Source organism: Suillus subalutaceus, assembly GCF_016647625.1.
Source record: "Suillus subalutaceus strain FC151 chromosome Unknown DFJ58scaffold_5, whole genome shotgun sequence".
Taxonomy (NCBI): Eukaryota; Fungi; Basidiomycota; class Agaricomycetes; order Boletales; family Suillaceae; genus Suillus; species Suillus subalutaceus.
Window position 1 is genome coordinate 26,220 of NW_024540254.1, and position 24,592 is coordinate 50,811.

General features: G+C 48.5%; 12 protein-coding genes across 12 annotated transcripts; 8 read left to right on the forward strand and 4 right to left on the reverse strand.

Annotated features, from left to right (window-relative positions):
* Positions 1-121: 121 nt before the first annotated feature.
* DFJ58DRAFT_903549 (uncharacterized protein) lies at positions 122-480 on the forward strand (the record flags this gene model as incomplete). Its single annotated transcript, XM_041394868.1, has 2 exons — positions 122-234; positions 286-480. Coding segments are annotated over exons 1-2 (234 nt in total), but the record flags the coding sequence as incomplete, so codon positions are not given.
* Positions 481-2,846: 2,366 nt separating this feature from the next.
* Positions 2,847-4,168, forward strand: DFJ58DRAFT_758836 (uncharacterized protein). The gene is made up of 3 exons (XM_041388313.1): positions 2,847-3,185; positions 3,243-3,281; positions 3,345-4,168. The coding sequence occupies exons 2-3, from the start codon at positions 3,243-3,245 to the stop codon at positions 4,116-4,118; spliced, it is 813 nt and encodes a 270-aa protein (XP_041249838.1). The 5' UTR covers positions 2,847-3,185; the 3' UTR covers positions 4,119-4,168.
* Positions 4,169-4,613: 445 nt separating this feature from the next.
* DFJ58DRAFT_362263 (uncharacterized protein) lies at positions 4,614-5,663 on the forward strand. The gene is made up of 4 exons (XM_041380020.1): positions 4,614-4,729; positions 4,782-4,914; positions 4,974-5,435; positions 5,492-5,663. Exons 2-4 carry the CDS (start codon positions 4,867-4,869, stop codon positions 5,498-5,500), a joined length of 519 nt encoding a protein of 172 aa, XP_041249839.1. The 5' UTR covers positions 4,614-4,729; positions 4,782-4,866; the 3' UTR covers positions 5,501-5,663.
* A 129-nt stretch (positions 5,664-5,792) lies between these two features.
* DFJ58DRAFT_758839 (uncharacterized protein) lies at positions 5,793-6,465 on the reverse strand. Its single transcript, XM_041388314.1, has 3 exons — positions 6,320-6,465; positions 6,072-6,265; positions 5,793-6,017 (listed from the first exon to the last, which is right to left on the reverse strand). Coding segments are annotated over exons 1-2 (189 nt in total). The 5' UTR covers positions 6,321-6,465; the 3' UTR covers positions 5,793-6,017; positions 6,072-6,077.
* Positions 6,466-6,530: 65 nt separating this feature from the next.
* On the forward strand, positions 6,531-7,558 carry DFJ58DRAFT_741399 (uncharacterized protein). The gene is made up of 2 exons (XM_041387142.1): positions 6,531-7,328; positions 7,384-7,558. The coding sequence occupies exons 1-2, from the start codon at positions 6,570-6,572 to the stop codon at positions 7,390-7,392; spliced, it is 768 nt and encodes a 255-aa protein (XP_041249841.1). The 5' UTR covers positions 6,531-6,569; the 3' UTR covers positions 7,393-7,558.
* Positions 7,559-10,174: 2,616 nt separating this feature from the next.
* DFJ58DRAFT_758851 (NDUFB9, NADH-ubiquinone oxidoreductase) lies at positions 10,175-11,000 on the reverse strand. The gene is made up of 5 exons (XM_041388315.1): positions 10,840-11,000; positions 10,684-10,772; positions 10,599-10,626; positions 10,525-10,540; positions 10,175-10,472 (listed from the first exon to the last, which is right to left on the reverse strand). The coding sequence occupies exons 1-5, from the start codon at positions 10,983-10,985 to the stop codon at positions 10,425-10,427; spliced, it is 327 nt and encodes a 108-aa protein (XP_041249842.1). The 5' UTR covers positions 10,986-11,000; the 3' UTR covers positions 10,175-10,424.
* An 83-nt stretch (positions 11,001-11,083) lies between these two features.
* Positions 11,084-13,559, forward strand: DFJ58DRAFT_362311 (RNA polymerase I-specific transcription initiation factor RRN3). Its single transcript, XM_041380021.1, has 5 exons — positions 11,084-11,396; positions 11,448-11,742; positions 11,800-12,083; positions 12,143-13,015; positions 13,069-13,559. Exons 1-5 carry the CDS (start codon positions 11,136-11,138, stop codon positions 13,522-13,524), a joined length of 2,169 nt encoding a protein of 722 aa, XP_041249843.1. The 5' UTR covers positions 11,084-11,135; the 3' UTR covers positions 13,525-13,559.
* An 832-nt stretch (positions 13,560-14,391) lies between these two features.
* On the reverse strand, positions 14,392-16,498 carry DFJ58DRAFT_758854 (uncharacterized protein). The gene is made up of 4 exons (XM_041388316.1): positions 16,084-16,498; positions 15,061-16,022; positions 14,808-15,006; positions 14,392-14,749 (listed from the first exon to the last, which is right to left on the reverse strand). The coding sequence occupies exons 1-4, from the start codon at positions 16,261-16,263 to the stop codon at positions 14,501-14,503; spliced, it is 1,590 nt and encodes a 529-aa protein (XP_041249844.1). The 5' UTR covers positions 16,264-16,498; the 3' UTR covers positions 14,392-14,500.
* A 71-nt stretch (positions 16,499-16,569) lies between these two features.
* Positions 16,570-18,505, forward strand: DFJ58DRAFT_758855 (interferon-inducible GTPase-domain-containing protein). The gene is made up of 2 exons (XM_041388317.1): positions 16,570-16,929; positions 16,983-18,505. Exon 2 carries the CDS (start codon positions 17,035-17,037, stop codon positions 18,325-18,327), a length of 1,293 nt encoding a protein of 430 aa, XP_041249845.1. The 5' UTR covers positions 16,570-16,929; positions 16,983-17,034; the 3' UTR covers positions 18,328-18,505.
* Positions 18,506-18,577: 72 nt separating this feature from the next.
* DFJ58DRAFT_910330 (uncharacterized protein) lies at positions 18,578-21,768 on the forward strand. The gene is made up of 13 exons (XM_041395178.1): positions 18,578-19,566; positions 19,619-19,672; positions 19,723-19,798; positions 19,844-20,111; positions 20,170-20,194; positions 20,305-20,393; positions 20,446-20,529; positions 20,577-20,618; positions 20,675-20,695; positions 20,746-20,999; positions 21,050-21,226; positions 21,274-21,356; positions 21,405-21,768. The coding sequence occupies exons 1-13, from the start codon at positions 19,046-19,048 to the stop codon at positions 21,652-21,654; spliced, it is 1,944 nt and encodes a 647-aa protein (XP_041249846.1). The 5' UTR covers positions 18,578-19,045; the 3' UTR covers positions 21,655-21,768.
* A 376-nt stretch (positions 21,769-22,144) lies between these two features.
* DFJ58DRAFT_836523 (uncharacterized protein) lies at positions 22,145-22,501 on the forward strand (the record flags this gene model as incomplete). The annotated part of the gene is made up of 1 exon (XM_041392301.1): positions 22,145-22,501. The coding sequence occupies one exon, from the start codon at positions 22,145-22,147 to the stop codon at positions 22,499-22,501; it is 357 nt and encodes a 118-aa protein (XP_041249847.1).
* Positions 22,502-22,648: 147 nt separating this feature from the next.
* DFJ58DRAFT_362380 (uncharacterized protein) lies at positions 22,649-24,438 on the reverse strand. Its single transcript, XM_041380022.1, has 4 exons — positions 23,997-24,438; positions 23,377-23,938; positions 23,149-23,329; positions 22,649-23,089 (listed from the first exon to the last, which is right to left on the reverse strand). Exons 1-4 carry the CDS (start codon positions 24,263-24,265, stop codon positions 22,797-22,799), a joined length of 1,305 nt encoding a protein of 434 aa, XP_041249848.1. The 5' UTR covers positions 24,266-24,438; the 3' UTR covers positions 22,649-22,796.
* Positions 24,439-24,592: the final 154 nt, after the last annotated feature.

Below are 24,592 nucleotides of genomic sequence, written 5' to 3' on the forward strand. Positions count from 1 at the left end.
CGCCTCCCAATACACAGACGAAGGAAGACAGGCATTCTTTTTATACATAGATATAGGGGTCACCAGCGAGGTCACCACGCCCAGGTGGTACCCGGGGGTATACTCTATATATCATAGTAGGGTGTAGTACCGGGTACCGTGAGTTCGGCAGCTATGCCTTCTACAAGATAGCAGGTAGTAACATGGTCGACGTAGATGGGAGACGCAGATTCGGCGAATTTTGACCTCGACATGGTAGGAATGCCTTTCATGTGCGAATCTGTACTTACGATCAGAATGATACAGGAGATTCTTTCGATGTATGTGGACACTTCAGACACCGATGCTGAGGAAAGTATATATCGCTTGCGCATAGGCAGTCAAGTGAAGTATGTCACCATCAAACCGGGAACCTTCCCTAGTGATGTGCTATCCTTCCCTATGGACTTGCTGCCCCTACTGCCACCTCTACCACCAGGCAATTGGGTCCAGGCCCGCATGGTAATCCCATTGCGCAGCTCATGGACATCACGCTATCAGAAGTGCGCGAGCAGTGGCATCCGAACAGAGTGGATGATCTCTCACTGCACTGCCCCTCGTGAAAATCATAACCTCATGTGTTCGGGTTGTCCAGTACGCTTTGAGGTCGGTGATCGCCAAAATTGCCAGGTTCCACTATGAGATCGCACAGATGGAAAGAGAAACTGCAGTGTACCGAACGATCGACGGGCGTGACGTAGGCCCAGCATTCCTTGGCACATCGTCGAGGGTGGCAGGGTGATAGGGTTCTTGGTTGAACAGGTGCATGGACGACCGGCTGGTCCAGAAGACTTGTGGGAATGTCGCGACGCGGTGCAGCGCCTGCATGCGGTAGATATCATCCATGGAGATCCGAACAAATACAACTTCCGTGTGGCGTCGGACGGAACTGTTACGCTAATCGACTTCGAGAATGCGGTGCTGTGTGGGAGTGCTGAGCAGAAGAATGAAGAGCTCGCTACTTTGCCTGTGCAGCTGAGTGAAACAACAGGCAGAGGGGGTGTTTTTATCGTGGATGCTGAGGGAGAAAGATTGAGGAATTTAAATTAGATATTCACTGTCCAGTACAAGGGGTACCCATGATCATCGATCAGGGCTTCTACTATGACCAGACTACTGAATTTCTGCTGTCTTGTGTGTCGAACACGTAGTAGCAGAATCATTGTAAGTATCAAGTCAATTATGAGCTTAACCAGAGCCAGTCAATGCTATGTACGTAGCGTAGCACTTGTACTGGCTTCGCGTTAGTAGCTCCATGAAGAGGATGACCGATCTGCTGCACAGCTACTTATCAATATCATGTTTGCGGCGCTCCACCAGGACATACACGGATCGCTCATGAAATGGTGCTGCACTGTGACGCATCCGCTGTTAGGTGTAGAAAGTGAAGTTTGCAACGAGAAGCGAGTGACAAGTAAATTCCGTATTTTTACAATGCACAACACCTCTTTGACATCGTTCCCGTAGTCGGTTTTATAGATTGGCTAGTGCCAGCGGGTTCTAACTTATACTACAATCTGGCTTTGCCATTTCTGCAGCATTCACATTAGTAGGTCGATGAAGGGGATGTCAGAGGATTAAGGTACCTTCACTGATGCATCTGTAAGCGTGCGGTCTCTGCCACAAGATGATTCTTGCAATAGTGTGCTGAAATGGCCAGCAATTCCCTGTTGTGTGGGGAACAGCGGACATTTGTACCTTGGCGAGCCTGACATTGGACAAACTCCGAGTCTTTCTGGCATCCACAGGGATGAGATATGTAAAACATCGTGCACACTGGGAAAATCATCGAGTACTGTTGGTGACCATTCTGACAAAGAGGAGACATGCACTGGTGCTCACTGCTAGTGTGTTGCGGATGAATTGTGGGTTAAGATTTGTTGGACTGAGAGTAACGTAGCTACTCACAATTTATACCCACTAAAACCTCTTTTCAAATTGGATGACTGCTCATCGATATTCCTATGAGCGCTCGGCCCAGTGGGCGCCCGCCACTGTGGCGTAGGGAGGTTAATAGATCAACCCCCTGATGATTGATGGCTGCTTATCTAGTCCGACCTAGTCAAACACAGGCATTGTAATTAGTGTTGCCGAAGTTCGGTTCCGTCCAGTTTTTTCAAGATAACTGAGGACCGAGAACCAAACCTTGGTCTAGTTCACACAAGTAGGGTGGACTCTGGGCCGGACCACTTCGAATCACTGAATGCGACATAATAATTTGCAAAATTTGCCAAGAGATCTACAAACAACTGTAGGTTATGATCAACTATTAACAACAATATTTTGAAGGGCAACGAGCTCAGCTTGCACCATTGCTGAGACATGACCTTGATGGTATGCACTCTTCAACGGTTGAAGTGCCTCGAATGTCGTTGCCAGCGAGGAGTTATGGCATGTGGTCCCGGTGATGCCGATGCGGCCATTCAGATACAACCGCAGACCCCTGTATAGCAAGGTAGTCTTTTGCGATGTGAGCAACAGTAAGATATTGAATAGAGTGCATATCAACTTATCATAAAATCACAAAACTGATTATCATGAGTCACAGAACGGAAGGGTAAATAAACTTACAGTGATGGTTCAGACTCGTCCGAACAGATCCGACGGCGATCCAAGACTGCCCAAACGAAGAACCCAGGGTCTGGTCCTGCATTGTATGTCGAACCACTGACCGAACGGCGGCAGCACTAGGTCACATATGGAAGAAGGAAGACGATCGTTCCGTTTGAGATTCACTGAACCTCCAGGACAGCCTGGGAACAAACCTGGAACCCCTTCAAGTTGTTGAATTGATCATATGCTGGTTTGTCACGTTGTATCTTTACAGAGTCCTCTTGTTTGTTAGATTAAGGCTTCCTTGTGCCCCTGGGCTGTCCGTCCAGCTGTAATTAACCGAGAATCTGCGCCACCTTGGCCCCGCCAATTTGGATAAACTGATCTAGCTGGGTGATTTTATTATACAATAAAAAAACGACGCCACTGCCATCATTTACTAAAACAGCTGTAAATCGACTTTTATTCGTTCACATAGTTCAACGGAACAAGCCCCAACGGCTGAAAATCAACGTCGCATCGCGACTACAACATTTTCACAATCATACTATCGAGTCCTAGACCATAGACGACAGGCAGACAGGCATTCCTCCTTCTAATCATTGTCGTATATAGTGAGTGCATCATCTAGTCCTTCAACAACATTGCAGGCAGTGACATGGTCAACATAGATGGGACACGCGGACCTGATGACTTCTACCCTCGACATGGTAATAACGAAATTTCTAATCCCTCTCATGCGCATAACCGGATTTACAAACACAATTGCACAGGAAGTTCTTTCGATGTCTGTGGACACTTTACATTCCGATGTTGAGGAAAGCTTATATCGCCTGCGCGTAGGCAGTCAAGTGAAATATATCACCATCGAACCGGGAACCTTCCCTAGTGATGTGCTGTCCTTCCCTATGGACCTACTCCCCCTCCTGCCACATCTGCCGCCAGGCAATTGGGTCGAGGCGCGTGTGGCGCGGGGATCCGATGGCAATCCCACTGTGCAGCCTACGAATACCACACTACCAGAAGTGCGCGAGCAGTGGCATTCAAACAGAGTCGATGCCCTCTCGCTACCCTCCGTAAAATTCATGACCCCACGCGTTCGGGTCGTCCAGTACGCTTCGAGGCCAGTGGTCTCCAAGATTGCCAGGTTTGATTTTGAGATCCCGCGGATGGAAAGAGAAACCGCAGCGTATCGAGCGATCGACGGGTGTGATGTGGGCCCAGCATTCCTTGGGCACATCGTCGAGGGTGATAGGGTGATAGGGTTCTTAGTAGAACAATTGCACGGACGACCAGCTGGTCCAGAAGACTTACAGGGATGTCGTGATGTGCTACAGCGCCTGCATGCACTAGACATCATTCACGGGGATCTGAACAAACACAACTTCGTTGTGGCGTCAGACGGAACTGTCACGTTGATCGACTTCGAGAATGCGATGCTGTGTAGGAGTGCTGAGCAGAAGAACAAGGAGCTCGCTACTTTGCCTGCGCAGCTGCGTGAGACGACAGGTCGAGGGGGCGTGGTTCTGAGACAATTAGTCTACTGAATGTACTGTTCGATTTTTCGATCGCATAGTGGAAAGCATTTTTGCCTGAAGTCCTTGCGAGCAATCCTGCATAATGTCACAGTGCATGTCGTACGTGACAGCAGCAGTGAGAGGTATGAAATGAATCAGGAAGCAATATTTGCACAGTGAATAACACGCATGGCTTGATATTCTAGGCTAGTATTAGCGTAAATGTTCTGAATAGTATTCACAGACTCCGCTAGCCAGCTGTGAGGTTGCAGGAAAAATCCCGTGCTCATTTTGCTGTATGCATACCATTTATTCAGTGCACTCGGCTCTTTGTCGCTCCCGCACTGGCGACAGTGCTTGAGGGCACGCCGACTCAGTAAGATTTTCGAGGGTTGTCTTCTCTCGAACCTCTTATCAGAAGAGATACAAGACAGAAACCTTCACGAGACTTTGTTTAACTTCAATTTCATAGTATACGTATCGTAGGAATAACATGTAAATAACATATAACCTGTACTAGTACTACTTTGGTACTACTACTGGCTGGCTTTGTTGGTTCTGCAGCCATCGTGTTAATACTAGCTCCATGAAGAGAATGCCAGAGCATTAAGGTACCTTCATTCACTGACGCATCTGTAGAGGTGCAGTGTCTTTCACGAGATGATTCTCGCAATAGTTTCCTACCTGACCCAGCCGTTCCCTAGCGTACCGGCATCTGCCAAAGAAGTTTACTTATTGCGTGCGTTTTATTCGTTGACACTCACACAACACTTCGAAAATGCCCTCCACTGCAAGTCAACTGGAACGAAGTCTAAGAAGACTTCAGGTGAGTGCCTCGTCAATCTTTATCTATCCGACGTGTACTACTACTTATTTTGTCCAAAGATCTCTGACTCACAAGAAATGTCTACCGCAGTGGAATGGGTGCCCTCTAAATACAGCTCAGACGTATCTCAGTACGTTCTCGTGAGGCCTCCCCGGGCTCCATGCGGCAATCGACGGCTGTTTGGTTTTCCTATTATCAAAAAGGAACTTTGGCACCTGGGAACCATCTCTTTCCATCATATTCTGCCAGACGAAACTTTACCAGACAACCACTCGTTCCTGGCCATGAATTCACTTGCCTTCCTCGAATCATGTCTCCAGCTTCGCGTTTGCACTATGGCATATGGAAAGGTGGTTGGAGACTCGAAGGATATCCCATCGGAGTGTGTGTCGTCAGGAGAGGTGCTGGTGCTAGTATTGTGGAGGGATACAGAACCCGAGGCTACCTGTCCCACGCCAAGTCAAGTGCATTCCCTGGAGGGTAAGCTTGGGCGCCCACCGGGATGGTGGGTGGAAGTCCCAGTGCGTAATGCATCTTCACTCCGAGAGATGTTCAGCTAATATTCTTGGATTTTTAGCCATTTTGATGAGTATTCCGCCATCGTTCCATGTCTGGTTGTGTCACCTACCCCATCTGTACCAATTCATTATTTTCTGCGGTAGAAGCCGTAGAACCAATCACTCTTACACTTTATCTGTGACTGTGATACGTACACTCGACATCAATATCAATGTGAAGGAACACTTCGGGAGAGAATGACTTAAGACTATTTGTCGATTCATGGCGCCACAATACAGTGCCAAATAGCGGCACGCGTCGCTTGATCATCAACAGACTCGGCTGATCTGATGTCAAGATAAGCTGTTGGGTATGCAGGACAAAATTCTGGGTTCATGTTGGTTTATTCTATTTATTCAGTACACTCGTCTTGTTATCGCTCAAAGCACCTACAACCGTGACAGTGCTCGAGTCAACAGAAGACGTACAAGACGCCTTGACGAGACAACTTCACCTTAACTCTAATTTCACCATACACACATCGTAGGAGTTACTTATAGCCTGTACTAGTACTACTTTGGTACTACTGGCTGGCTCTGCCGGTTCTGCAGCGTTCAAGTTAGTAGCTCCATGAAGAGGATGTCAAAGGATTAAGGTACCTTTATTCACTGACGCATCTGTAGAGGTGCAGTGTCTTTCACGAGATGATTCTCGCAATAGTTTCCTGCCTGGCCCAGCTGTTCCCTAGCGTACCGGGAACAACGGACGTTTGTACCTTGGTGTGCCTCGCATTGGACAAACTTTGAGTCCTTCTGGCATCCACACGTATGTGGTGTGTAAAACATCGTGCACACTGAAATCATCACTGTTGGTTGAAGAAGAGGAGACAGCGTGCACTGGTACTCACTGCTTGTCTGTTTCGATTGGGCGGTTGAATTACTCAGTTGAGTAGCGCTGTTGACAATATCTTACCTGCCAAAACTTCGATTTTTTTAAATTCAAATCGGTTGAATAATGTTTCCTATGGGCACTTGTGGGCGCCCGTCGCAGTGACGGGAGGTTAATAAATCAGCTGAGAATGATTGGATCGATTACTTATCTATAAGTCGAGTCAGACAGACATATAGAAGAAAGAAGACAGTCGTTCCAAAATTTTGATGAGTCGTGAAACATCTTGCAGGGCAACATATACCCCCATCGAGCCAAACCCCTTTCAGATTACTTCGAAACCCAAGTGCATAATTGGCGTCCAGTCAGCATCAGTGGGCCAGTGGCGTGGGCGTCTGCCAAAGTATCACTTATTGCGCATGTTATTCGTTTTATTCGTTGACAAAACACTTCTCGAAAATGCCCTCTACTGCAAGCCAACTAGAACGAAGTCTGAGAAGACTTCAGGTGGGTGCCTTGTCGACCTTCATTTATCTGACGTGTACTATCACTTATCTTGTCCAAAGATCTCTGACTCACAAGAAATGCCTACCGCGGTGCAATGGGTGCCCTCTAAATACAGCTCAGACGTATCTCAGTACGTTCTCGTGAGGCCTCCCCGGGCTCCATGCGGCAATCGTCAGCTATTTGGTTTCCCTATTATCAAGAAGGAACTTTGGCACCTGGGTACCATTGCTTTCCATCATATTCAGCCAGACGAAACTTTACCAGACAACGACTTCTTCCTCGCCGCGAATTCACTTACCTTCATCGAGCTATCTCTCCGTCTTCGCGTTTGCACTATGGCATGTGGAAAGGTGGTTGGAGACTCGAAGACCATCCCTTCGGAGTGTGTGTCGTCAGGAGAGGTGCTGGTGTTGGTATTGTGGAGGGATACAGAACCAGAGGCAACCTGTCCCACGCCAAGTCAAGTGCATTCCCTGGAGGACAAGCTTAAGCGCTCACCGGGATGGTGGGTGGAAGTCCCAGTACGTATGCATGTTCACTCCGAGAGATGTCCAGCTAATATCCTTGGATTTTTAGCAATTTTGATGAATATTCCGCCGTCGTTCCATGGCTGGCTGTGTTACATACCCCATTTGTATCAATTAATTATTTTCGGTAGAACCGATCACTCTTGCACTTTATCTGTGACTGTGATACGTACACTCAACATGAGACAAAGAACGCTACATCGATATTGTGGACGAACATGGAGAGAATGTAAGACTATTTGTCGATTCATGGCACCGCAATGCAGTGTCAAATAACACGCGTCGCTTGATCATCTTATCAGCATAAGTGTTCCGAATATCCACAGACTCGGCTGATCCGAGGTCAAGATAAGCTGTTGGGCATGCAGGACAAAATTCTGGGTTCATCTTGCTGTATTCTATTTATTCGGTACACTCGTCTTGTTATCGCTCCAAACACCCACAACCATGACAGTGCTCGAGTCAACAGAAGACGCCTTGACGAGACAACTTTACTTTAACTCTAATTTCACCATACACATATCGTAGGAGTAACTTATAGCCTGTACTGGTATTACTTTGGTACCACTGGCTGGCTCTGCCGGTTCTGAGCTTTCGTATTAGTAGCTCCATGAAGAGGATGTCAAAGGATTAAGGCACCTTTATTCACTGACGCGACGCATCTGTAGAGGTGCAGTGTCTTTCACGAGATGATTCTCGCAATAGTTTCCTGCCTGGCCCAGCCGTTCCCTAGCGTACGGGGAACAACGGACGTTTGTACCTTGGCGTGCCTTGCATTTGAGACACTGAAAATCATCACTGTTGGTTGAAGAAGAGGAGACAGCGTGCACTGGTACTCAATGCTTGTCTGTTTCGGTTGGCGGTTGAACTCAGCTGAGAGTAGCGCTGTTGACAATATCTTACCTGCCAAAACTTCGGTTTATTTTCTTTCAAATCGGTTGAATAATGCTTCCTGTGGGCGCTTGTGGGCGCCCGTCGCAGTGACGGGAGTATAATAAATCAGCTGAGAATGATCGAATGCTTCTTGTCGATTACTTATCTATGAGTCGACATATCGAAGAAAGAAGACAGTCGTTCCAAAATTTTGATGATTCGTGAAACATCTTTCAGGGCAATTGCAGGGCAGTATATTCAACCCAAACCGGCCCTTTCAGGTCATTGATAAAAAATGTCGTTTGTGGCTTCGCCGAGTTCCCTTCCTTTCTAGAAGCAAGTCACAAGGGGAGATACGCCACCGGATAAACGGATTTGACTGACTTTGATTGTTCAACGCACGCAACCATCGACCACTTGACTTTTACGTTCGTTGAGGCTCGACGCACTGTTAAAAGGATATTAAGCAGGTCAAAGAGCTCCGTTGAGTTCGAAGGGCACACAAAACTTTTCGCCAGTTTATCTGACGACGACCTCGCCAGTGGTGCGCACCTGCCAAATTCTGAATTCTCGCTTCATTTGAGGCCGAGGCTCACAACTACCCTATCCTCTCGTCTGACTGACGCCAGCTAGCACACGATAATCGCCCATAGGAGTGGCAAGATCTGTATATGCAACACTCCACACATTATGACTCATCTGGCCCGTGCCCGAAGCACAGTTCACCCTCTCAAAAGTATGAGTTTATCATTTTCTGTACATCGTCGTTCTGTTCAGGCCGGTCCAGCCCTTGAGCAGACGGTTGCAGTTAGCAAAATAACAAGGCATATGGTCACCTTGCTACGCCTGTAGTAATATATCAGTAAATGGATCATCAGATGATCTTGCTCGTTTTGCCCAGTCAAAATGCACTCACAACGGCTTGTCCTTCAGGTTGAGTGGCACGGCTAAATCCAGGCACAGACCAATTCTACCTCGTTTATCGAGCATCCAGGATACGTACTTACTGTTTTAGTTCCATATTTGTTATGTCTCTGCACAGTATAACAGATGGCAGAGGTTCTGCTCTGTCATCTTTTTATACTTTGCAGAGTTCTACTAGCCCACCGTGGTATCCCTGTGTCTTAACAGATCAGGTTCCCGAGCGTTCTCCCAGCTCAGAACTGCTGGGGCTTACTCAGCTATAAAATATTTTCTATCAATCCAATCTTGTTTTCCTTGGGACCCTTGCAGACGATGAAATTGTCCTTTCGCGATTGACTCGCTTCCGGTGGATGACTAGAGATGGGGTCCTCTGCATTGCCCGATGAGGCTTCCTATTATTGATGACATGAAGCATTAGCCATTACATCTCGAGCGAGGTAGCCACTCTTGCGATAACATCTCTCTCCTGCCGCCATTTTCCACCTTCCGAATTCAAGGATGGTTTAAAGATCACGACATCGCAGATTCGAATGTTCTAAGGCAGCAGTTGACGACATCCAAAAAGGGCCGGGCACGTTCAACCATTTGCTCCTCTTCCTTGTTAACTTCTTCGTAACATCCAACGTGGACGGACTGACAATCGGCCCTAGCACACAAAGCGCTCTCGAGGAGTTAGCCATCTTTCAAACCACCATCAACATCGGCCTGCTGACAGCACAGGAGGTCTCGTTGTGCCTCGCCCGCACTTGACTACTGGAGAATGTTGTTGGTAGGGACACAAGTCATGGATTCCATATCGGCGAAGTCTGTCGCTGCAGCGACCAATATAATTTCGACACTTGTAATGGCCCTCGGAAGATAAAGGAGCGTCTTCGATACCCTATTTTCCGGTCGGCACCCGAACGATCAGCGAATCTGATCAGTGCTCTGGGATGGGATGTGCATTGTAAGTAAAAAAAGGACACGGAATGGTTGTGAGTAGAATGTACATGCGGCGGTATCAAAGGACGATTGATGGGTTGTCGTTACTGGTGAATCTTACATTTGTGGTCCAAATATCAGTGTATTCGAGACTGTAAGCAGTGGACGTAACGTCAAGTCGTTCGGTAAGGGTGACGAGTTCAACGCCAGCATCACTAGTGCATGTCATACTGATAGTACGTTAGACCTCGTGCTACTGAAAATGCCGATGTTCCAGAAAGGGATTAGATGACGACAGTACAGCAAACACAGCAAGATGACCGGTGTTCAACACAACGGAGTGCATTGAATGCTGAAGCAGGTATACAATATTTAATGATGTACGGCAGCTGTGTGATCATATAAAGGAGCAATGGTAGGCTGTGGAAGGAAATGTCACGATAATAGCACAAAAGGGAAAGATGCAACATACAGGTATATTGCGTTCCCTGTATGAGTTTTGGAGTCAACAAAGGACGAATACGAGAATAAAGGTTCATCACATACCACTTTGTTCCTCCTGGCATGGAAGGAGCTAGGAAAAATAAACTTTTTTTAGAGGAGGTGATATGACGGAGACGCGGAGACTCACGGATGTAAGGGTCGGGATGCAACTTGCTTGCGAGACGCGTCTCTGCTTTCTCAAGAATCTGGGCAAGGGCTCTAGGCTCAGTCACGTCACTGATACATGACAACACCATCTGCCAGTTAGACCAGAGTGACAACCAAATTCACGTCCACTACTGACCGGTTTCTCTCAAACTCGGCTCTAATCATCATTGCACGACCACGCCAGATATCTCTGCGAACAACCCAGTCTAATTCATTTTTCAGCATACGACGGTAGAGTGACTTGACATAGAGCCTGTGAGCCGACGAGAATGAGGTAGACATTGTGGTTGGCGATGAGGACTGGGAGACTTAACTGGAATAAACATCAATTCTTGGGATAACCTAAAATATTAATAATTCATTAATAATAATAGGATGTTTTTTATCTTGCACAGCTGCACACTGGATGCGAAGCAGTCATAAACAGTCACGATGGACCCGCATTCAAGACTCTCCCAGTTCAATCAAAGAGCACCAAAGACTGGGCCATTTTCACCTTCCGTGCGATTCGAGCCAACCCAAAAGGTCACCCTAGACAAGTATACCAAAGCCTCCTCATCATCCATGCCATCGGACTCGCCACTGTTCACCTCTCGCCCTATCGCGACAAATTCGCGGGTGAAGCAGGATGAACAATTCAAAAAGGACATGTTCCTCGCATACGTGAATAAGGCCATACGCGAGAAGCTTAATGTGAGTATGTGGCGGCATATCACTTGATCGCGTGCTGATCCCCGTGCGCAGGGGCATAGCAAAGATTTTGATGACCTTGTTGACCAATTTAGTCCAAATAAATCTACGCTTGCACCTACCGTGCCGTCTCTGCAGCTCCGTATCTGGCTTTCTGCACTCTCACACGTCCTTTCTCGCCTCGAGAGGCGTCACGCGCCACTGGTAGAGGCAATCGTTCGTCTACCATGGTCTACCATGGATGCTGTCTTCGTCAAATCATATATCGTATTCATTGGCATGCTCATAAGTGCGCGTCCAGAATACCTATCGCTTGTTCTCAACAGGATAGCGATGGGTTTCACATATCGTGAGTTACTACCGCCATGAAAACAATATTCAGGCAGTTTTAACGCGTCACTCGCAGAATCTGGTCTTCTCGCTGTCGCCTCCAACTTAGAGGGCTCCACACCCTTAACGAGACGTGTGGTCTATGATCGACAACATGCTCTTCTCGAACATCTCTTAAACCTTGTACCAACTCTCCCGTCATCTCTGGCTCCTCTCCTCGTACGAAACTTCCCCCATAAACGACAGCCACAAGCTGCACATGTAGCTTATATACGAAATTTGCTGCGTGTAACCAAGTATTGTAGCGAACTTTCAGAGAGGGTTTTAGGCCTTATCGTGGATCGGGCTTTGATGGTCGATGTAAGCGCACGCTCTTTTCTCCAGGCGGCTGGATCCTAATTAATGTTATTTGCACGTAGGTGGAGATTCAAGTAGAGCTCGAAGAGCTTGAGGACGCCGAACCTACGGACAGCGAACTTTTCGAATTTGATCCATTTGATACCATAGTAGGGCAGGAGGGTGACTCTTCTGATGAGGAGGAGGATATTGACGATGGCCTGAGCGACCTATCGTCTGATGCATCGTCAGACGGCGGTGCTGAAGATACCCTCACAGACACCAGACACATTCATGATATGGCCTCGAAACTCGACGCAATTCTCAGGCTCGTATTTGACCACTTCAACAAATTGCATTCATCCATACCTACCGTCCTCGTGCCTTCTTCTCCCTCCCTTCATCCACTAACTGCGCACGATCGCGACCCGCAATCGCACGAGCCACATACCCTCCTCGCAATCCAATTCCACACTCTCCTAGCCATCTTCGACAGATCTATTCTCCGCACTTTCAAGTCCCGATATACTCAATTCCTCCTTTTCTGGTACGCTTCCCTTCATCCCGAGTTCTCAGACCTGTTCCTTGGACTACTTGTCGACAAAGCCCTCTTTGGAAGCGCAAGCGCGAGTGGCGTGGAACGTGCGGCAGCGAGCAGTTATATCGGGAGCTTTGTCTCGCGCGCACAGTTTATTGATCGTGAGGGCGCACAGAGGGCCGTTAAGGTCCTATGCGCGTTTCTTGAAGCACACTTAGATGCTGTCGAGGCTGGCAATGCCGCTAGCAATAATCACAGCGTTTTTTATGCGGCTGTCCAGTCTGTATTTCTGGTATTTTGCTTCCGTTGGCGTGACTTACAGGAAGAACCGGACGAACAAGAGGTGGGGCGGAAGACATGGATAAGCGAGCTAGGAGTCGTGCAGAGAGTCATCACATCTGATCTCAACCCTCTCAAGGTTTGCTAAGCGTCATCAGTGCGGAGTTTCTTTGGCTAACTGCTGCAAAATAGGTCTGCTCTCAGAATGTTGTACATCAATTTGCTCGTATTGCGCGAGCAACTGATTTCACATACTGCTTCTCCATTCTGGAGGCGAACAAACGAGCATTGTACCCTGTATTTGCTGGTGTAGCACCCGGTAGCGCTGGCCCACAGGAGTTGCATACTTTTTTCCCTTTTGATCCCTTCAAACTACCCCGCTCAGGCGAGTACATACAAAGCGTGTATCGAGAGTGGGCAACGGTGGCTATCGGCGATGAAGATGAAGAAGAGGATGAAGATGAAGATGAACTGATAGAGTGTCCAACAGTTGATGACTGGGAGCATGGACGAGGCGGCTCGTGCATACCAATCACTGCCTCTAAACGGGGAGAGTCAGATGACGATGGATTGGGCGCGTCCTTTGGTGGAATGAGCATCAGTCCAGCTCAGTCAAGGAAGGCTGCGATGGCAATTTCTACCTCGTAATTGCTGGCTGCCATTTTCGTTCAACCGGTCGCCATGCACCCACTATGCCTCCCAAAACTCCAAATTGTGCTATTGCGAACACCGACGATAAGAAATCAGACGACGGACTTGGCTAGAAGATAATATTAAAAAACATATTTCGGAGGCCTTTCCAGAGCTCATGTCGCCTACTGCGGCGCTTCTGCTTTGTACCTCCCACTGCGTCAGTATGCTATAGACGAGAATATCAGGAGGAACGAGATGATGACAATAACTAGTCGCATACCTCAACTGGGACGTCCTGCGCCAAAGCTTCCTCGATTTCCTTGTTTTGGGTCTCTTCAAGAGTTCCCCACGCATCTTGCTCGATTCTTCGTCGTTTCCTATTCGTTTCCTCAAACCGCGTGCGTTCTTCCTCGGCTGCCCGCAGCGCTGCGTCCACGGCCGCTCTCCACTTCTCAATCCCCTCAATCCGTGCTCGAGCGAGGTACACTTGTGCATACCCCCGTTCATCCTTCTTGAGATTTCTACCTTTTTGTCGCTCAGTTTCTGTGCTATTGACATCAGGAGGCTCTAGTGTGGCGTGGGTTGGGTCTCCACCGGACATGATATGGTGGAGATGGCTTAGTGCGAGTGAGTATGCCGTAGTGAAGTCGTGAGGTCGTAAAGAAGTGAATGAAGGGTTGACGGATGTTTTCCAAAAGTACAAGGATGATGAGGGAAAGAAACGTGTGGGGAAAGGCAGGCAGGCACTTTCGGTTACCGAGGTCAACGTAACGCGCCTCGAGGCGACCGTTTTGATAAACTTAGCGGTGACGTAGTATATACCCACCTTCTGATACCAAAGCGAGCGCTTCAGATGCTATTAGCCTATTGTCATGTTTATTAAGGAAAGTTGCTATTGATGCCAAGATATCATGTCGTGCGTGACTTTACAATGCAAGAGGTAAACAACGTAGATTAAACTGACGCTGACCTGAAGGTACGAAGGTAACTATTATGATACAATAACTGGTATGTTTGCATACTGCTGAATGATATTTGTTGTGTCAAATGGTATCTCTGAGTCTGGCTGGGTAATTTTGGATGCCCAGCATCGTCCCCTCAAGGGCTCCGCCCTCTTTGGAAGCTCTGGCGAGAGGGCGTACAGAACGAAGGTAAAGTCGGATAGATCACTGAGGTGTATTAGACGTAACGTGTTGCTACCTTGCGTGATAGACGGGGTCACATTCAGTGCCCCCTTTTCCTGTAGCAGACGCTAAGTTATTTATTTTCTAGAGTAGCACCCACAAATAGCTGCATACCAATTCGTAGGGAAGCCAGGACCGCCCATTGGGGCTTTCAATGTTCAATTGTACCACGAGGGTGCCTTTGGTAGGCCAATCTTCTCCCACACTCCTGATTTTGTCAAGAGTGGTATCCAAGTTATCACCTTCCTGAAGCTCATGACGAGGATCCCTGCGGAAACAAGAAAGTTGCACGGTAAATGGGGCATTGGGGGAGCTAGGATCTCTCGTAAGGAAGCCGCCTAAGTTAAAACCGTGGAGTCTTGCGTACCTACTTGACGAAGCTGCGGGAATAATGCCATTTCCCACCGCAAAATCAATGTTAAGTATGCCTGGTCGAGTAAGACCCTGACGCCCGAACCAGGTTCCGGGTATAGAGAGGGTTGGAGTTTTCAGTAACAACGGATAGGAGTCGGCAGAAGAGCTTGTTGCTATGTTCTGAGGATCTGCAGGAGACAATCCTGAGTTTGCTGAGTGACGTGCTAAAGATGTCGTCATTTCGATGTCTTCCACAGGAATCGACGACAATGGAGCCATCTGATGTGGAACAGAGGCAGGAGTCAACATTTGAACATTTGCCGGGTTTGGGTCGTGCGGGGACAGAGCTCCATCATATTCCATGATCTGTTTGACTGGGAGTGTGATGTCCTTGACAAAGCTCTGTCTGGAATTCTCGACGGGTGAGAAGGCCTCGAGGTCAATTGGCAAATCTACCAATGTAGCTTCGCTATCCTTCCGTGACCCGGAATCTAGCCCAACACGTGCAGTCCGAGTGGATTCACCATGTCTATCCATGCTGCGTTTTAAGTCCTCCTTGTTGATGGTTGCATCAACTGCGACGACTAGGGGGTTGTCCGGTGGGTGCGGGGCAAGGGCATCCATTTGAAGTTTCATATCTCTAGCTTGTTGCAGAAACACGCGGCAACGATCATCGGTAAGCATGGCTGCACACGCTGTGATGTCGAGAGTTGTCGAAGAATCTTGAGATTTGGCAGACATAAGAAGAACAGGTGCTAGATGTTGCCTGCACCTCTCTACAATGGATGCGAATCCACCATTGTGTGCAGTTGTTGACTCCGGTAGAGGTTCGCGTAGCATGTCAAAACCTGTGGTTAACAGACTAATCACCCCAGATTCGAATGCAGATGGTAACAATGCGCTGCTGGACTTTTGCGCGGGGGGAGTCTGAGACGGAAAGTTAAGGGTAATCCTTGTTGGTCGCAGTCTCGTATACTAAGTTCAATTGGTTGGCATAACGTAAGTATCGTGACCGAACTTTTTGCCAGCAACATACCGAAGGCGAATTTTGACCAGGATCTGGTGGTGTGTTTGTATGCTGTAGAGACCCAGAATTTCTCGTGTTCCAGCTTTTCACAGGATTTGACGAGCTATCATTGATACGCATGCCCAATACCCCTTCTTCATTCAAGTCCATTCGACTGAGCAAACTTCTTTCTTCAGATGGTAACTCCATGCGCTCTAGCAACGAGGACGATTGCGGGCTCGTGTGTGGTCCAGACGGTTGGGTCTAGTGGTTTAACTATATTGAGACGAAAGCGCTTAGGGACTATCGCAAGAAGCTCGTCTCGGTCGACTGCGATATTCCACTGATGACGATCTACGCTCGTGCAATTGATTTTTTTTGGGATGATGGATTCTAGCTTGAAGCTGTTTGATAGATCATGACATTGCACCAAGCTGACTCGGAGGACATGTATGATATGACAATAGGCTAATATTACTCGTGATAACATTATGACGGCAATTGCCGGCGCAGTGCTGGAGGACAAAGTTGTTCTGGTGAACCTGTGATGAAGCTCTATCATTACTTGGTAGCTACATTCTCCTATCCATAGACGTGCCTTACACGCCGGACTACCGTGTTCGCGGTAGTTAATAGGAGACGCTGTGTGCTTCGAAAGAAGTTACTCTCATGATCATCGTCAGACGTTTTCAGGTAATATGACAAGGCTTGTGCACTGGTTCGTACTCGGTTCAATCACTGTACTGCCACTGTTACCCTTGATGGTCCCTCGAGGCTGCTGGTCGTAGGAGGTATTTGAGTCAGCCGAGACATCCTCAGACTCCCCAGATTCTCAAACGGCACTCTCATAGAGACCTACATCGTCAACCGATTCAGGTCGGTGATTGAATGAACTATGCCAAAATCCATGTTTGCTGACATCCTGCTAGTGCCACCGACCAACCGACGAAATCTTCATCTACAACTGTCGAAATTCTAGTCATGGGTGGAGGACAGTCACATCACAGGGAGCCAGACTGGGGAGCAATTCGTGCACAACAAGAAGCTGAAGCTCGCGCTCGCGCTCGCGCCGCAGCTGAAGCTGCTCGTCAAGAAGCAGAACGTGCCGCTCAGGCAGCCCGTGCTGAGGTCGAACGGCTCATGCGCGAGGCGGAACAAGCACGACGGCGCTTTGAAGCGGAACAAGCAGAGGCAGCCAGGAGAGCGCAAGCTGCTCGCGAAGAGGCTGAACGACAGCGCCGCGAGAGAGAGCAAGCCGAGCAGGCGGCACGTGCTGCCCGCGAGGCTGCAGAAGCACGGGCTCGCGAAGAAAGACAACGTGCCGAACGACTGGCGCGAGAAGCTGAAGAAGAGAGGCGCAGACAGCAAGCTGCTGAAGAAGCTGCTAGGCAAGCTGCCGTCGCTGCCCAGCAAGAACGGGAACGGCAACAGAGAGCTAGGGAAGAGGAAAACAGAAGACTCCAAGCCGAGAGGGAAGCAGCTGAGCGCGCCGCACAAAGGGCTGCTGAAGAAGCCAGACAAGCTCAAGCTGCGAGAGAGGAAGCCGAGAGACAATTGCGAGATGGCACCCGACCTGTGGTCGTGCCTACCCCTGAAGAATATTCTGCTTTCAGAGCTAAGATACAGCATACCGGAGGTTTCTTCCATGTTGCCGTCAGCGGTATAGCTGGTAGCGGCAAGTCGTCGCTGGTTAACGCGTTCCGGGGCAAGCACAATATGGATCTTGATGCCGCCGCGGTCGGCGTGAACGAGACTACTCTCGTGGTGGCCAGATACCCTGATCCAAATCCATCCAGCCGCTTCGTCTGGTACGATGTTCCCGGAGCGGGTACATTAAAGGTCCCCGATTGGAAATACTTCAATGATCAAGGACTCTTCGTCTTCGACTGCATCATCGTTGTGGTCAACAATCGCTTCACTGCCACTGATGTCGCTATCCTTTCCAACGCTAGGCGCTTTGGCATTCCCGCGTTCATCGTCCGCTCTAAAGCGGATCAGCACATCAGGAACCTAATGAAAGATATAGGCTATAACAGTGACGATGAAGGTGGAAACAAGGCTAGTTACTTTGCGCGGGCGCGCGACCAATACGTGGCAGAAACCATCCGTAGCATCAGGACTAACCTCCAAGAGGCGAACTTGCCTGATCAACCGGTCTATCTCGTGTCGAACGTTTCTCTACAAACAACTGTCGTTGGCAAGGCACCGAAGAAGATACTGGATGAGGTCAAACTGCTCACAGATTTGGCGGGCACGGCTCACAGATCCGCGTAGGGTGTATGACAATGGTTTGGGCTTGGTTTGGAGCCGCAGATGCTTTTCTACTTTTGTCGCATGAATCTGTAAATATACATGCTCTCAGTATTTGTGCAGTTCAGTGACTTCAGTCGTAGGGACGACCTGTAGTAGATACCGTTCATGTACTATATTTCAATAGCACGATTTTCTTCAACTACGTGATAATCATATTCACGGTATTGGACTCGGTTGCCGACACCTACTACTTATATCTCTTTCCTTGATCTCGACCCTCAATCGGTGGCTGGTGCATACTGGTCGGAAACTCTCGATACAGACCTTGTCAACACTGCGACAGTGCCACCGTCGGACTGGCCAATTTCCTGACTGGGCGGCCAAGCCGGTTACTTCCACACCGCGTTCCTGCATCATGATTCATGGCGCCTACTATAATGTCACTTCGTGTTCCAACTGTTACACGGCAGATTACTCAAACCTGGTCTATGCTGGTCTAGGAGAATAGACATGGTGGACTGACGGAGCAGACCTTGTGGACCAGCACCGTAAAATTGAACCACGAGGCAGCCTGCAGGCTCCTGCGGCTGGCCTGAAGGCTGAAACGTCCATATTAGAAATCGAACGTTGTTATTGGCACTGTGCACGGCCCGCAAAACTATTGTTCTACTACTCTTTCGCCTGCTAGTAGACGTTCTGGAGTCTGGACTCGCCTCAACTTCAATACCTCGAATCGTTGATGAGCATGCCTAAACAATACATCCGCCGCAGCATGTTCAAGTTCATTTCCTGGTTGGGGCTCATTATCAGGGCGGCTGCATCTCGCTCATACATAAGTGTCCTTTCTGACCTTCTGCGGCTGATTCGACGCTGGTGGCAAGCCGCCATTAGTAGAGCAGATAGACTTTGTCGAGAGCGGGGTTTACTAGCGTTGAGCTCTCGGCAAACTGAACAAGACAAGTTGACAACTTCTGTGACCCTCGCTGTACCGCTACTTCAAGCACCTCTACATGACGAAGGGTGCCGACCTGGAACCAACGTTCAGATTCAAACCCCGGGGCTTGACGAAGGGTTGCATCCCGTAGCTTTCAATGCCCAGTCCCCCCGGAACTCATGTTCACCATTGATGCCAAGCTCCGGGTCTGAGCCCAGCATCTACACCACTCCACCACAGTCTCCGGTTCCAGGGCAGTCCCCTGGCATCACTTTAACCCCCATTACACCCAGCCAGATCAGGCGAAACGACAGGGAAGCAAAGATGTACGCAAATTGTGTTTAAAGAGCGCGTTCTCGTAACGATCCTTTCTTACAGTCGAAATGATTATGTAGTGTTTGAGGTCGCGAAAGGTCCTTTGGACTGTTCAGAGTAAGCATTTTGTTGAGAGAGCCAGCGGCGAGATTGAAATGGGCTCATAGGGAGCTTGCTCCAGTAGCAGGATGGGAGCCGCTCACCCACCCGTCAGGGGCTTTGTTTTTCTATCAGCCATATAAAGTGTGTCTGCCGCTTCTCCTGCATGGCTTTACTCATATTGCCCAGAGAGTTTTCACTGACGTTGATGTTCGAGACCCTGAAACTGCGGCCAAAATGTCCAAGGCTGCTGAGAAGGCATACAAAGAAGCGTGGAATGCAGACATCGCCTTGCTTCCGTCCGTCGAGTTAGCGTTGGAGCTCATGTTGGGGGATAGCAACACCATCGGCTACTATTTTGTTGATCACGACAGACGAGTCATTTTCTGGTTCGAAGCCCACAAATCGATTCACCTCATGCTTGATGTTCGAGGTGTAGAACGCAAAAGCCACGTCAGTGAGTTCTTTCCGTAGAACATTTTCCATTGAAGCTCCTTTCATTGCGTCTCTCTCAGAGTATGCACTAGAAAGCGAATACTGGTTCGTACGCCTCCGAAGTGCGCATTTTCTCACTTTTCCGAGTGTATGCGCTGACACTTTGTTGTAGCCCATCTTGAACTTTCCTGATTTTCACATCATGATGCCGACAGGGGACATATAAATCTGTTTCCAAACAAACGCTGTCTTCCGGAAGATATCGTTGTCAGACTCAAAGAACTCCTTATACACGCACAAACAGGCGAGTGCAGACCAGTAAGAATTCCAAGCAGTATCAGAATGACTCGCAATAGAATACATTGATCTTGGCGCATCTCTATCACCTTTTGCTTCGGACCAGGTTGAAAGCATGCTCGGCCTTATAGATCCGCTAATGAGTGAATCATTCACAATTTTTGGGGTAGCGTTGTTGATATTTTTTCAGGCAGCCTCAACAAGGAGAATGAACATTCCGTTCGCATCGTCGGTAGGTCTGAGAATGAAATGCCAGTTCATTGTTTCTGACATGTTCGCTGATTTAAGCTCGATGTATGGAACGATTCTGTGAGCCCGCGTCAGTAGTTAGCGCACCCTGTTTCCTGATAGGTTGCTAGGCATCGTCAACTTTCTAAACTTTTGTGGACAACCAAGTGCCCGATGTAACACAAACAAACTGATATACGAATATTCCGACAAGCGCTCAGACACCATCCTTTCTCGAGTCATGAATCTCGTTATGTTTGGATCCCCCAATGCTCATAGAAAGGTCCTTCACTGGATATTGGTCGATAAAAAGATTATCCAATTGGGGCGGTATAGGAATTTTACCGATAGGCTCAGCAGCGAATGGAATGGATACGCAATATTCGTGAGTTGTACCTTGCTTTATATTGTTGAAGTGACCAATATCCATGCCAGTCTACTGTGTTACTTGCTGTCGACATCAGCTTTCTCGCGATCCCATTCGTCCAGACTCAAACGTCCGCAATCCTTGTATCATACCTGTCCACTTTGTGTGCCATGGGCTCGTTTGTGGTCACACTAGTCTTCGCTAGACAACTTAATGACGGCCGGCGATACCCCGCTGAACGCGTGGTAAGTCTGCCTCCAGCTGCTTTACTTTTATTGTTTACGTCCACCAGGCGTCATTCATGTTTGGAATGAAAAGTTCTATCGAGCGCCTTGCCCTGATGCTGAGTCTGCCGTTTGCATTCTTGATTTGGGGGTGCGTTGCTGGTCAAATGTCATGGAGTAGTAGCTCATTCTTTGACAGTGTAATATTCTTTGCTGCATCGTTGTCTATTGTGATTTTCCGCACTTCTGACGTTATCACTGTCTCGATTGCATATCCCATTTGGGTCGCCATAGTCATCCTTGTGACATGGCCCGCACTGGCCGGCCACATTGGCACCCTAAATAACTGGATTATGCGGCGGACCATACGTCCGATGCGCTGGGCCCTGCACCTGAAGTGGCATCTCAGACCTGGGATGCCGGGAGTCACTAGCTCTTCACGCGTCTAATCTGATGTGATCATGCTACGAACTTTACATAGAGTATAAGCCAGAATGATGACTAGAGAGGCTACTTTGATATCTAATTCGAACAGCTAGCTTCTCGCGCTCGGTGGTCTCCGGCCCTTTTATAAAACTCATGTGATGGGACTTTGATGAAGCTTGAAGCTTGAATTAATGCCAACAACGAGAGAGTCAGAGACAGTGGTATTTGGCGCCTCTTGAGACTTGCAGTACTTTTATTACGGCACCTTAATGGTACGGTTGTTCAGCCAGTGTCCCTCGGGGGAACCTCGAGGCTGCTAAAACAAGGCGGTGTGTATTAATATTTGAGCCACCCTGGGCCTGCCCAGACTCTAGGCAGTGGGCACTCCCGTAGAGACCTTACATCGTCAATCGATTCAGGTGAGTAATGTACTATGCTAAAGTCATCTCCGCTGACGTCCTGTTAGTACCAACGAGCAACTAACGTCGTCATATACAATTCTTTGTAAGACTCATGGGTGCAGGACATTCAAGCCACGGCGGGCGGCCAGACTGGGCAGCAAGTACACAAGAGCAAGCTGAAGCTGAGGCGATCGCCAGAGCTGAAGCTGCTTATCAAAGGGCTGCATGCGAGGGTACACACCAGGAAGAATGCCAGGCAAGGGCTGCCATAGCAGCCCACCAGGCAACCATGCGCTTGGCAGAAGAACTGCGACAACAATATGAGGCTGAACAAGCAGAGGCAGCTAGGAGAGCGCAAGCTGCTCACGAAGAAGCCGAACGGCAATGTCGAGAGAAAGAGCAAGCTGAGCAGGCAGAGCATGCTGCTCGCGAGGCGGCCGGGGCACGGGCTGGGGAAGATGCTGGATGAGGTCAAACTACTCACAGATTTGGCGGACACAGCTCAGAATTACGCGTTATGATAAATTCTGGACCTGCAGATGGTGTCTACCCTTTTATTACATGGATCCGTAAATACCCATGATCTCAGTCTTTGTGCAGTTCAGTAGTAGTAGTGTAGGGATGATATCACGATCGCACAGTGGTGTGTTGACATCGATGCATAAATATTCGTAGTGTACAGCAAGACACATACCATCAGGCCCTTTTCAACGACACGATTTCTTCAACCAGACCCGGTTGCCCGTCACCTATATCACTTGATCTTATTCCTCGATCTCGACATCGTTCTCATCCGAATCACTTGAATAGAATTCCGATTCGTCCTCCTCTGTCTGGGGATAAAGGCCAATTGATTCCATGGCTGACGGCGACCGAAATTTGAGTAGTCCCAAGGTGTCAACTTGCCCCATGGAATCGCAGAACTGCTGTAAAGACCCCATGACATGGATCGGAAACTGATCTGTGGAGGCGGCCTCAAAGAACCACCGAATTGCAGCCTTGTGGTGCAAGTCCGGCATCCATACATTGTCCTCAATACGATGCCACGCGGTTCCGGCTATGGGTCGTTTAGTCGCTTCCCCATCATTAACATACTTGAGCGTTAGGCGTACGTACATGGAAAGGCACAAACACTGAGGGTCGGGCATATGTTGCCCCATATTTGAACCATCTTGAAGTCGGATCTGTAGTCAGACGCAAAAGTAAAGCCCGATAGTTCTCGACTGCGTGCAACTTCGATACGCAATTGACCGAGGGAGCTGAAAAAAGGAAGTGCTGTTTCGCATGCTTCGAGAAACTGCACCCATAAACGTCGTGAGCTTTCGGAGCGCAGCGACAACTTACAGCTGCATTGGAATAGTGGTGTAAACCAGGTATCATCCTAGTGAATGTGAAGCTTTTGATCTTCGGCAGCAAAGTCGCGACATGCATTAAAACTTCGGCATTCCAGTGAGGACGGCACAAATGAAGCTCAGCGAGCGTTGTGCAATATCGAGAAAGGTGCCTGATAAAATCCGGGATCTCTTCGTTGTCATCCTCAATCTCTGGAGACAAAACAGATTGTAGAGGTGCATCCGGAGAAATTATAAACAGCAAAGGTTGAGGAAGGCAGACCGAATTCAGCGAGGAAAGTGATATTCCATTGAATTCTGACAATGAGATGGATCTCAGGTCACTCGGAGATATATGCAGCTCCTGAAGCTGTGGGTGTCTCCTGACGAACGAGGCAAGAGTATGGGGTTCCATTGTGGTGGCAAAGGAATGAAGGTTTGGGAACGCGCAGGCATCTAATGCCAGAGATGCTCCACAGTAAGGAAACATTAACCGGATATTTTCCACATTTACCGCACAAGCCAAGGCACGGGACAGCAACTTGTAAAAGGCGGACAGATAGAGATAAAAGGGTCTGTTGAATCGAACGAGCGTGGTTACACGTATGCAGATGACGAAGGGCAAGTACTTACCCTCCTGTGAGACTTGGGCGAGAGAATGCTAAACCTGGCCACAGGAGAACTTTGCGAACGGAGATAGCAGCAAGTTTGTTTGAAATGAGGACCTTGCAGATTTTTATCGTGTCACCATTGCCCGCCAGGGCCAGACACCGGTAGAGCCATCGCGTTGCACGGGATTGAAAGCGATTTGAAACGGTACATAAGGAGGATAGGGTCCTCTTTGGTAAGAGATGCGCTATTTCATCCAAAAGCTCATCTGGGAGGTCAGTGATGGTAGGCATAATCCGTAGCCAGCTCGAAAGGTGGAATCGAAGATGAGCGCGCGTTGTTTGTTTCTGTTGATTTCTAAAGCCTTTGCCAAAACCATTCCAACTACTAGGTCGAAATTTGGTTGGTTGAAAGGCATTATCAATATTAACGACCTATGGTGTTCCGACTGTCGGTGCAGTTGTATATGAATCGGTAAATTAATCTTCTTCCATTGGCAACTGTCACTTATTCCTCCGGCCAGGATCTGATTCAAAAATCAAAAGTCACGTGGGTAACGCGTTGTTGACAAGTATGTACTATTTGTTATTATGGGTCCAGCATTATTTGGTTCATGTTCG